The sequence below is a fragment of the Erpetoichthys calabaricus genome, chromosome 8 (genome assembly GCF_900747795.2).
Source record: "Erpetoichthys calabaricus chromosome 8, fErpCal1.3, whole genome shotgun sequence".
Classification (NCBI taxonomy): Eukaryota; Metazoa; Chordata; class Cladistia; order Polypteriformes; family Polypteridae; genus Erpetoichthys; species Erpetoichthys calabaricus.
In genome coordinates this window covers 20,423,870-20,436,624 of record NC_041401.2, presented here as the reverse complement: position 1 = coordinate 20,436,624, position 12,755 = coordinate 20,423,870, and the positions used below count along the sequence as shown (strand labels likewise).

The window sequence follows — 12,755 nt, the reverse complement described above, 5'->3', positions numbered from 1 at the left end:
AATTATACAGTCAAATCAAGCCCCGACTTATATGCCCGTTCAAAAATGTAACACTTAATTTTTTTTTTTACATCTTCTTGCCAATCTCGCACCAGTTTGTCAGATACATCAAATTTTGTTGCAGCAGCAGTTACCAATTTCTTTTTCTGCTTCAACGACTTTTAATTTAAAATCAGCTTCATATTTTCTTCTGAACAAACGCTTTGTCGTAGACAAGGGATGCACTTACGATAAAGGTGCATGAGGGGGTGAGATACAGAAAACAGTGCAAATGTTGCTTCGGAATGTTTTGGGTATTACCGTGTGGTCACGTAGGCACAATAGAGAGAGAGAGAGAGAGAGGTTAGGCGCACACGCTGATACAGCGCATTGCTGCACCCACATAAAAAAATAAAGGCAGTGTGCTCCGTGGTTACTCTCTCAGGTGGGCTTAGCATATCACAATTCCTTGGATCAATAGCATGAGTTTTCCGCATTCGACTTATACGACCGACATTATAAAATACTAGAAATTATACTGTAAAATCAAGTCCCAACTTATCCGCGAGTATATACGGTACATATTGTTTTTCCATTGTGTTTCAAGCTCCCAGTCATGTGTACACAGTACAATGAGATTCTTAATTGCATGTTTCCCACAGACCATTGAAAAGTATACAATGCTAACAACAGACAATGAGTGCAATACCATACATTAAATACGACACTAGACAATATATACGAGACGCAGTTTTCAGCATGAGCGGAGGCTGAGCAACTTTATGACCTGAGGATAAAACTGGCCCATGTATCTAGTGGTATGAGAGCTAATGGTCCTGTAACGTTGGCCAGAATGGAGAAGGTAGCATAGGATCAGCACAGCATCACAGGAATTAACCCTGGATAGGATGTTGATCCATTGCATAGCACACTTATTAACACCATCTAATAGTATGTCTTTGAATGCCGCACACCATGTAATCCAGCTCGGGTTTGTGGGATGTGTTTGAATTGTGAGAGGAACCTCGCACTGGCCGTTTTATAGTCCTATAAAATTAATTTGACCCTGCTCGCTTTCTTGAAGTGTCAAGTGTTTTATTGTGGTAAAGGCTTTTGGGGGGGCACCTTTCCTTAAAACATAAATCTCCTTTTTATCAAATGCACAGATTTTTTGCCCCCCATAAACCACAGTTGTATGTTAAACCTCTGACACTATACCTGTGTTCCATTTCTTATACTTACAAACCTTTAGGAATATACAGTTCACAGTTACTGTACAATGCTATTGTACAAAGACCTATGGGAGAATGGAAATGGGGTTTGTAAGTGTCACTGTAGCTTATATTTTAGGAGCATTCACTGTCTTACCTAGTTAAGAAAAAATCTCATTTCCCAACCCCTAGTGGTAAAATAGAGCAAAACACACAAGCAGAAAGCGGTTTGAGTAAGTTTTAATATTTTAATATTAGAACAAAATACCTTGTGCTATAAAAAAACAAAAGGAAAATAGAAACATGGCTTATCCAAACTATACAACCTGCTTGTTTAAGATGTTTGGTCTCTCAGGTGGCTCTTAATCTTGTCATTTCAAAAAGTCTGCCTTCTCACTGGTCGGCTCTCTAGTAGCTCAGTTTCTGACTTTATATAGCTTTTTTTCCCTTATGTTTTTCTCCCTAGGCCTCAAAAATCTTCCCTCTCCTTCAGGCTTTCTTCCGTGGGAATCGCTCTTTACAAAAAAGAGTGCCTATAACTAAAGTCACACTTCTAACTTCACAGATAGATTAAATAGTCCATTCATAGCACTCTATTTATTTAATAAAGCAGTTGAGTTATGTGAGAGTTGATTATTGCTGGTAAATATGATTTTGACACATTGATTATATATTGGTCATACTGAATGACTTCTGTCCTTTTTAACTGTTAGCCTTTGCCTTTAACACCCTTAGGGCTGGTTTATACTTCTCGCATCATGGCTACCTCGCTTTCCCACCGTTTATTTGACGCATCCTCTGAGCACGTCCTCAGAAATTAATGTCACGTGTGCAAGTTGCAGTGCCAGCAAAAAGTCAGGGGGCAAAGTGTGATAAAGTCGGAACGTGATGTCAGAGTCTCTGTTTACTATCAAAACGGGATCGATGTGCCTGCTTCAATGTTTCATGAATGGTTTGGTGTGGTGAAGCAAAATTCTGACATACAAATGCATTTGTGGTGCTTTTATATTCAAGTGTCGCATATCCCCCATCGTAATGACATTGTACATTTTAAAGGTCTCAAATACCATCTTTTGTGCATCTTTTGCACTTTCACAACAGCATCAGAATGTCCAGTGGCGTATTTGAGCCACGGAGAAAAAACAGTTACGGACACAGTGAGAAGGTGTATTTTGAGATTAAAGTGGGAATTTCGACTTTAATTTTGAAATGTCCACTATAATCTCGTAGCTCACTTTATTATTGAAGTAAACCGTCGTAAAATGTCACCTTAAAATTGAAACAGTTGTTAATCGCTACATGCTTTTGGGGCTTCCTTCTGAACTGACAGCAGCGGCAAACAGCAATCGTCACACAGAACATGTTATATTTATGATATTCCAGCTCCCTGCACATTTAGAATCCTTAGATTTATACTTGATATCACTTTCATGATGAAATGCATTGAAGTGTGTATGTTACATTTTACAGATAAATCGTTAACTTCATTTAAATAATGAATACTGTTAATAGGGCGGCACAGGGGCGCAGTGGGTAGCGCTGCTGCCTCGCAGTTAGGAGAACCGGGTTCGCTTCCTGGGTCCTCCCTGCATGGAGTTTGCATGTTCTCCCCGTGTCTGTGTGGGTTTCCTCCAGGTACTTTGGTTTCCTCCCACAGTCCAAAGACATGCAAGTTAGGTGCATTGGTGATTCTAAATTGTCCCTAGTGCGTGCCCTGCAGTGGGCTGGCACCCTTCCCGGGGTTTGTTTCCTGCCTTGTGCCCTGTGTTGGCTGGGATTGGCTCTAGAAGACCCCTGTAACCCTGTAGTTAGGATCTAGCGGGTTGGATAATCGATGGATGGATACTGTTAATAATTACACATGTAGGGGGTAGCAAAGTGGCGTCCCTGGTGTTCCCTGGTTGGAGTTTGCATGTTTTCCTGGTGGGTTTCCACAGTGGACTCTGGTTTCCTTCCAAAGACATGAAGGTTAGGGGATTTGGTAATGCTAAAACGATGCTAGTGTGTGTGTGTGTGTGTGTATGTGTGCTTGTGTTCACCTTTGCGATGAGCTGATGCCCCGTCCAGGGATTATTTCTGCCTTGTGCCCGATGCTTGCTGGATTGATGGACTTAATCATTAAACATCCATCCTTTTCAGATATGTTGTGGCAGGGTGTCTTCAGAATTTAATGGATGTTTCAGGAAATTCACAACACGATGAAGCTGAACATTTTCTCACCGTGGTGATACCTCACACTGCCACCTGGTGGAATCTTCCAGATTTACATAAAGTACGCGCGCACGTATAAACCGTACAATGCTTGCATAGTAGTAGCGTCCGCTGCAGTACGTATTGTGTCGCATGAAGTATAAACCTGGCCTTAGAAAGCATTTCAATTAAAGTCCCTTGATCAGTGACCCAATTCCTGCTGCTACTTTAGCACAAGGACAAGTATGGATAAGAAAAGCCTTTTGTCTGATCTTAATCAACGTTATTGTTTAGAACTCTTTATTTTAAAATTTTCTAAATGTTTTGCTGTTTTTCAGGTTAAAGTAATTCTTTTTTCTTTTTCAGATATCAGGACAGCTTGAAGTTTTGAGTCCTGAAGGTTTGTGCACGTTCTTTGTTATCACTTTAAATGACAGAACGTACACTGTCATGCCACGCTCAACCACTTCTTAACACCAGACATGTGAAAAATAGCAAGAAACAAGTGTAGCCAGAGAAATGATTTAATTGGGGCAGATTACAGAAATAAATGACGAAATCCAAAGTAACAGAAAATAGTTTTTTTTTTTTTGCAGATGAGGAAGGGTAACTAATTAGTCAAATTACTTTTTCATGTTTTAGACAAAAGAGATGATTGGTACTTTGTAATTAACAATCCATACTTTTTACCCCTCCAAGTGGGATGCAGCATGACTTAGATAACCCTGGCTTTGTGCTGTTTGCATGGTAACATTTGTTTTGTTGTACTCTATACTATACATTAGGGTGGTCCAGATTCAAATTCTCCACAAGGGTAGTGTTATTCTTTATCATACCTATAACAAACACAAAATCTTAATGAAAATAAACCACATTTACAGGTCACTCCATTTAGCAGCTTTTGTAGGCAACTGTTCCACGCGTCTAGGTCTACAACAATAGCACTGTCTTTGATGAAGTTGGAAAATTCCTGCGATGGTTTGTGACCAACCGAAGAATAAGCTGTTTTTGTTTGTCATCCTTTGTCAGTATGTCACTGAATTTTTCCATGACTCTTAGCTTCGGATTGCTCTACCCTCATATGTGCCTACAGTTTACAAAATTCGTTGAAGATTTGATCTTCTATTTCCAGTTCTTAAGAAACAATTAAGACCTTTCTTTTCCTTTTCCTAAAAAGACATCAAAGAATGGTGTTGCTGCTTCTGTTAACATATCCTTCAACTTTAGCTGTTCAGATTCATTTGTCACCTTAAGATGCTGAGGAATGTCTGGTAATTGTGACCACTACAAGGTTTGCACCTTCTTTTCCTGTTATCAAAAAAGGCTAAAATAGAAGGTCGTACTGACTACTAGAATGTTCTGGGAGGTTCACCTTGGTACTAAAATGTTCTTTTTCATTTTATGTATTGTTTACTAATCACGTAGCCAATTAAGAACCCTACGCAAGAGTACATAAGTAGTAACTTAAAAAATCAATGTGTTAGAATGGACTTCTGAATGTTTCATTGCCAGGCCGAAATTTCACAGGCAAGCAAGCAATCCATTGAGCCTTGGGGAGAAATGATTCTACAAACATCAATTCTTTGTGTGGGTTTGTAGACTACCATCCTGCACATTGTTACAGTTGAAGTCAGAAGTTTCCATACACTTAGGTTGAATTCTTTAAAACTCACTCTGTAAGCTCTCCCCTCCACAGATTTTTTCCTAGCAAACTATCATTTTGGCACATCTGCTTTGTGCACGGCAAAAGTATTTTTTTCCCAACAATGTTCACAGACAGCATATTTCTCTTTTTATTGACTATATCACAATTCCAGTTAACACACATGGCACACGTTGACTCCAGTTAGGCTAGTCGGCTATCAGAAGCTACAGTAATTGTCTAATTGCCTAAAGGCTTGACATTATTTTCTGGAATTTTCCAAATTGTTTATAGGTACAGCTAACAAAGTGTATATAAAGTTGTAACCTACTGGAATTTTGAGGTACTGTATATATCTTATGTATAAACGTTTGTGCGTGGAAGTGTGTGTATCTGTCTGTCCCAGAAGTGCAAGGCCACTGCATGACTTTCAAAGAAAGCGACTCTATCATCAAAGTGAAATTGCTGACAAAAGAGAAACTCACTTAGCCGCTAATACATAAGCGAGGCAAGCACATCAGCAAAACGAAACCGCCAAGGAAAAAGAACCTTGCTTAGCTGCTAATACACAACCGATGCGATTGATTGATTGAAGTGCTAGAATCCATGGTTTCTAGGAGCCCAGGCTTTTTACAGCATGGGCTTACACAGCTATATGATATATACTGTAGCTATATAATAATAAAATCCAATGTCTGTATGTATGTATGTATTGTGAAAGAAACGCACGAAAACAGATTAAGGGTTTGGGGTTTTTTAGGCCCCGTATACTGTAAATCAAAATATATGGTCAAGTCAGTTCCAGTAACTCAAAAATTGACAAATACAGCAGGGAAGGACGGACATTTTATAATGACGGACAGGAAATAACGTGGAGGGATGCTGGGAAGTGTTGCGGTGGTTTCTGGGAGTCTGACGTCATCAGGGCTCATCAGTGTTTACAAAGGCACCCGGAAGTGTGCGTTTTCTTGATACATCCGGGTGCTGTTTACGGCTCCGCCGCCTCGGTCTTTCTGAGGAAGTAAAGAGACAGGGATTAGTACACTGCCGTAGCTCCCTCGCGGGACGTTTTACGCAACAACCCAGGTGAATCAGGTGCGTGACAGTATGTATGTATGTCTGTCCACTTTTCACGAGAGAACTACTTAATGGATTTGGATCGGGTTTTTTCTATAATCTGCTTGAACATTCTGGTTGATTTTTGCGACTTCTCTCATCGCACTAAGTATCATAGTTCACTTGTGGTACCGATTTATTTGTGCGAATCCGAGAGAGAGGCTGCAGGGCCGAGGGGAGCTGGGTGGGGCCCTCCTCACTCACATGCCAGCCTCTGTTCGAGACAGTCTACCTATCACCACGTGTTGGAGCGTACCTTACCTCCGGTTAGCTAGTGATACCTGTTTGTTCAGCAGACAATATCATCTAGATATGATATGATATGATCTAGATTTGACATTTTTGAGAGAGAGATCACAGCTACATGTGTTTTAGAGGGTAGCAGGTGATTTGCAGAGATATCACAGCAACATGCTTTTCTCCCCATTCGGGGGATGCACTCTGGCCAGAGCTGAACACAATCAGATTAAGTGCCAATGTTTGACGTTGGAGCGTACCTACCTTCCGCTTTTGATTTTGATTTTTAAAGTTTGTCTTTTTTAATACTACATGGGTGGAGCTGTGGGGGACAGCTAGTAGTCAATAAAAAGTGAAATACTCTGTGAACATTGATGGAAAAAATGACTTTTGTCCAACAAAAAGTAGATGTCTTAAACAATATGCCAAATTTATAGTTTGTTGTTATAATATTTGTTCAGGAGTTATAAAGTGAGTTTTTAAGAATTCACCCTACATGTATGTAAATTTCTGACTTCTGATTTCTGGGAGGCAGCTATGAAGAGTGTTGCAGGGCAATCGGGAGTCCACGGGGGACCCCCGCACCTTATTTCTTTGAAGTGATTGCAAGTTTACATAGTAGATGTGATGTACCAGGAAGGTGGCTATGAATTATGATTCAGTGCAACATGCGGTGCACCATCTTCACCGATAATTCTGCAAAGTCCAAACAAGACAGACACAAACAAAGATTTGTAAGATGGCGCTAGTGCGTGTGGTCAACCAGGCAGCAAAAGTCATTGGGCGTGCCTCATCCACGATAGTTCCTTGCTAAAAGAAAAGTACCTACCCTGGAGTAGGAGCTAAAAAAAAGTACTTGGAACTACCTACCAGTAGCTACAAATGAGTTCCTGAGATGAGAAAAAGTTCCTGGTTCCTGAAAAACATTTCTGCAGTCTGACCCTTTATTATGATGTAAATTTATTTTGAAATAGATACATTTGTCATTTTTGCCCATCAAAAAGAAGGTCTGCCAGGAAGAATGGAATAAACTGCCCAAATCCAAGTGTATAAAGCCCGTAGAGACTTACCCAGGAAGAATCAAGGTTGCTTGTATGTCTCCTGTTAAAAGGGACTTCTACCAATTATTTAATTAAAGGCTTGAATATATTCTATTAATGAGATATTTCAGTATTTGATTTTACGAAATTTGCAAACCTTTCTGAAAACATTTTTGTTTCACTTTGACATTATGGGATATTGAGTGTTGATTGATGGGCAAACATGCCAAATTTTTCAATTTAAAATTAAACCTACAACACAATAAAGTGGGCAGAAAGTGAAGGGGTCTGAATACCTTCTTAATTCACTGTATATTTTATACGGGTCCTTAGAATTCATTAAGGCCAAAGAGAGGAACTGAAGCAGAAGTGTTGGGCTTTAATGTCCAATATATTAGCCATTAAACCACACTACCTTGCTTCTATCCATCTGTCTCTGCTGAGGAACTCACTTAAGGTGGAGCCCCCTCTCAGAGGGTATTCCTTCCTTAGAAGGCAGTGGTGGAACTTGAACTCCAGATGCTGGATTGCAGAACAACTTGTATAGCCAGCTGCCCTAATGGAGAACTCCTTTGGTCCTACTGCCAGTAGAGCTTCTGTCTGCAAGTGTAGTTCATGAACAGAAATCTCTCTCTCTCCCTCTCCTGAGAGAATCTGGGTCACGGCACCATTTGTCCCTTTAAAGGGCTCAGAGTGACACTCCTCCTTTTCCACCTTAAGATGGCAGTAGCAGGACTTGAACTCGGGGCACTGGGATTGCTGAAGAGCCTTCTTTACCAGCTGTGCTGAAGGAGAGCTTCTTTAGTACAGTAACAAAAATCTAATCAATAAGCTTGTTAAGTTTGCAGATTATACGAGGGAGATTCAAAACGTTTCCACACTTTTTGAAACTCTATTTATTAAGAATTTTCAAAAAAAAATGACATCACTTTTCTACATAGTCACCTTTGTCTGTGATGCAATTTTTTCAGCGTCGTACCAGCTTTTTCATGCCCAATTACCACTCCTCCCGCCTTTACCATTTCCAAGGAAAATATAAAAATGCAGAAACCTTTTCAACGTCCCTCGTACCAAACTAGACAGAATGACTTGTAATGGAGAATCAGCTGAATTGTTACTATACAGCATACAGGCTTGGGCAGATTTGTGGAAATATCAATTTAATGTTAAATAAACAAAACGTGTTACGTGTAGGAAGTAAAAATATTTGATTTAAATACGCAATGGGAGGTCTGAAACTTCTCATAAGGTGTACTTTGAAGGACCTGGACGTCATAGTGGGCTCATCACTATCTACATTCATTAATTATCCACACTTTATTCCTAAATTTTATTATAAATACTCTAAAGATCATCCAGACACATTATGGTTCTACATAGTCCTCTTGCTTTTCATTGCATTTGGTCCAGCATTCCACTGTTTATGCACTCAGTGGGGGGAACGTTGGTTGGTTTATCAACCAGGTTTGCATTGACTCTTTCATATGTTGGTCTGTGAGAAATTGATGACTTCTTAAGGCTTCTTTAAGTGGACCAAACAGATGGTAATCTAATGGTCAGTGTTATACGGATTCCATACTGTGCCATTAAGACTGTGGTTTGAAGTTATGAATCCATGTTTCATCTCCAGTGATGACTCCATTACCACAGAGGTCCAATAAGCATTGACAAGTGGTTAGACGATGGTGCTTGTGCTGCCCTATAGGCTGTTTCAGGACTGATCTTGCACAGACAAAGCCTCTTGTGGATGATGGCATATGCAGAAGCATGACTAATTTGCATATGGCTTGTCACTTCATTGATAATTGCGTGTGGTTCATCAGAATTATGGCACAGACTTGCCCAGTGTTGTTGTTATTAGTGGACATGGATGGTCGTCCCACTCTTTCTTTGTGTTTAACACTTGTTCAACCATTTCTGAACTTCTCAATCCATTCATAAACATGGCACCATGGTAAAAACGCTGTCCCCATATTGTGTAAAAAGCCATCTATGGATTCTCAAAAAACTGATCAATGTCGAAAGTTTACCACCATGACTACAGACACAACGCGTTTACACATGTGCATGGAGAAAGCTGTGTGGCCAACCCAAGCAAAATGATCACAAAAGTGTGAATAATTACTGACTTACTCTCATAGAATTTTTAAAGTTTTATATCATGATGTGTGGAATATAAGTCAAGGGAAGTTTGCTTAATTCTTTGAGGGCTGAATATTTTTTTCAGCTGCCTGCAGGCAGCCGGAGCTAAAGGAGGATCTGGTGAGAGAGTGACGCGAATAGAAAACGATAGTGATGTAGCAGCATGAGCTGACTGGTCCCCAGCTGATCAAAGAGCTGGACGCGTTTGTGTAGCAGCTGGCACTCCTACATGTCGTTATATGACATGTCGACATCCGCCTCAAAAGAGTTGAGTTATATAATGCACTAGTGAGACCTCACCGGGAGTACTGTGTGCAGTTTTGGTCTCCATATTACAAAGTAGACATAGCAGCACTAGAGGAAGTCTAAAGGAGAGCGACATGGCTGATTAGAGGACTGAGGTATGAGGAGAGACTGGAGGAGCTGAACCTTTTCAGTTTAAAGAAATAGAGATTAAGAGGTGACATGATTGAAGTGCTAAAAATTATGAAAGGAATTAATCCAGTGGATCCCAGATGTTATTTTAAAATAAATTCTACAACAAGAATATGTTTATATGGCAGGAAACGTGTTAATGGTAGGTTTAACACAAATGTTAGAAGGTTTTTCTTCATGCGGAGAACGTGGAATAAATTACCAAATAGTGTAGTGGAGAGTAAGAACTTAGTGCTGTATTGGACACTCTAGGTGAATGGCATGGACAAGGTGAATAGGCTGTTATCGTCATAGTTGTTATAATGTCTAGGTAGGCCAATCTGTAATGCAAAAGCCCCAGGGGAGAGTCCCAGTACTGCAGTCCACTGCAGGTGGGGGAGCAGATGGTGGTGGAGTAACCACAAATGAAGTCCTGTGCAGAAACACCTTCCTTCCATTAGTTTCCCGGACCCAGAGAATCAAGTTTTAGGAGCAGGGAGTAACATAGATCTAGAAATGACATGTGAACAATGTGTGTCTACACTTCAAAGTGTGATGTGCCATCAGAAGTATTTGATACAAATTGGATTGTAGTATAAACGCTAGTGATCCAATGCTGCTTTTCCTGAGATCAGACATATCAAGATCAGACTGATGCAATAGCAATTATTTTTATTTATTTAAGAAGCTATTATTGATAAACTACAGAATCATACCACAGCATGCCCTGCAGACTTCCAATGATCCATTATTTTTGCAATGACAATATTTAAGTAACCCGCTTCTAGTTCCCTTTCCATTATTCTGTGCACACCCTCATTTTACAATTTCATTTTTCTGGAACTCGCTGCATGCCAAATTAATAGGCCGCCTAATGCGACTTGAAACTAGTGGTCTGCTGCCAGTCATTCGGGGGACACTGAATCACCTTGGCTTGGTGATCTGGTTTTCATTTTCTCTCTTTATCATGTCTCGGTTGGTTTGCAGAACTTCATCTACTGGGGTCCACTCCTGAACCTCTCCTGTTCCTTTTTGCTTTGCCTTTGTTTCATTCACAGGGTTGGGGGCAGTTATTGGGGATGGTCACCATGGGTAGGGGTTTCTTTCCATTTCTTTCTTTTTTTTTTTTTTTTTTTTTTTTACTGTACATATTGCCTGATGTATTGTCGACAGTTCATTTAGTTAGGCTGTGTTATCTCATGGCAATTTTAATAAAAACTGAAGACAAAAGTGTAACTTCCAGCAGTAAAACACTAATGGAAGGTTGAATCTCTTAAGTGATACTTGAGTCTTCAGTCACAGATGATTCACAAGATGGAGCTGGTGTTCTATATAGCTCCTGGTATGTGAAGGCTATCCAGCTGCGGTGCTCACCCAGGTCCACGCCTAGGAGTTAATCTTTGGCCTACATTATTTTAATATGGGAGATTCTATTCATCTTGGATAAAGATTTGCTCATTTTAACATTAAAAGCTTAGGTCCCTGGACCTTCTTCATGGTTAGAGATACCAAGCATTATTGATTTACATGGTGAATGCTTCTCACTGTTTGAACTCCATGCCAACTTTTGAAATATTCATCATCACCACAGCTGTTTTCTGTAACATAAAAAACCCTTGACTGTGTGTTGAATCAGCAGTTCAAATGATATGCATGCGGCATTGTGGAGGAGGCAGATCAGATGATAATGTAAACATCCCTTTTCTGATGCCATATCATCCAATCACCAAAATGTTTGCTACCTCTATGACAAATGAAACAGTAGTATTTTTCTGTTTAGAGATGGGCAGTTCATATATATTAGCAACAGGCATTTTGATTCACTTCACTAATTTGATTCTTTGGAATTGCCATTTAAGCAAATCAATTCTTTTTATTCATTGGATTTGTTTGATTCATCAATCAGATTCAAGGCCGAGATGAACGGGGGAGGAGGGGGTTTGTTCGGTCTCATCACATCGCAAATATATATTTTTATAATTCATACATTATTTTTCTATATATATATAATTAATCATAAATTTAACATAATGCTAAATCATATGACATTGTCAAATTTCAGTAGACAAAGGATGACAACACAGTTAAAATATATAATTAAAATAAGTCAATGTTGTTATAGTGTAGCAGCACTACTTAAATGGCCTTCAAATCCCAGCAGCCCTGTTACTATTACAACATTGGGCAGCTTCAAAGTGTTATGAGGGTTTCTGGGAAGAAGAATGATTAGATGCCATCTTTAAAAAGGAGCTGACACATGCCAAGTGGGATTGCAGTCATCTGTGTCTATTTGTTCGTACTCTTCACATCTTTTGGATTACAAATACAACCACCGTGGATTTCAGTTTTTTTCCGGATGTATGTGCTTGTCCTGTGCCTGGTTCTTTGTGTGGTTTTTGTCTTCATTGAATACGTCTTCACCAAATCTTCACACCACAACTGGAACCTGGTAGGACAAAACTATACATTTCATGCAGATGGCTGTTCACAGTGGTTTTTCATTCAACTCACCATTGCCATCTGCACCTGCTGTACTGGATTGCGTTTTGACTGTGTCATAAGTGTTTATCGTGTAGAGCCTAGTGTTTCGTTCGATTTAATTTGTTCAGTGTTTATTAAATAATTATTGCCTAAAGGGGAATTTGGGTAGGTATTTGCATAGGTGTTATTTGTTTATTGTTAGATAGATAGATAGATACTTTATTAATCCCAATGGGAAATTCACATTCTTCAGCAGCAGCATACTGATGCAATAAATAATATTAAATTAAAGAATGATAATAA

At 39.6% G+C, this 12,755-nt stretch overlaps 1 protein-coding gene across 6 annotated transcripts in view; it reads left to right on the top strand.

The window, feature by feature from the left end:
• erich2 (glutamate-rich 2) overlaps positions 1–12,755 on the top strand; it is a 140,009-nt gene that overhangs the window by 25,543 nt on the left and 101,711 nt on the right. For all 6 annotated transcript variants that reach the window (XM_051930682.1, XM_051930681.1, XM_051930683.1 and 3 more), the window contains one exon: positions 3,747–3,780. In XM_051930682.1, the coding sequence (XP_051786642.1) occupies positions 3,747–3,780 (34 nt within the window). The remainder of the gene's footprint in view (positions 1–3,746; positions 3,781–12,755) is intronic.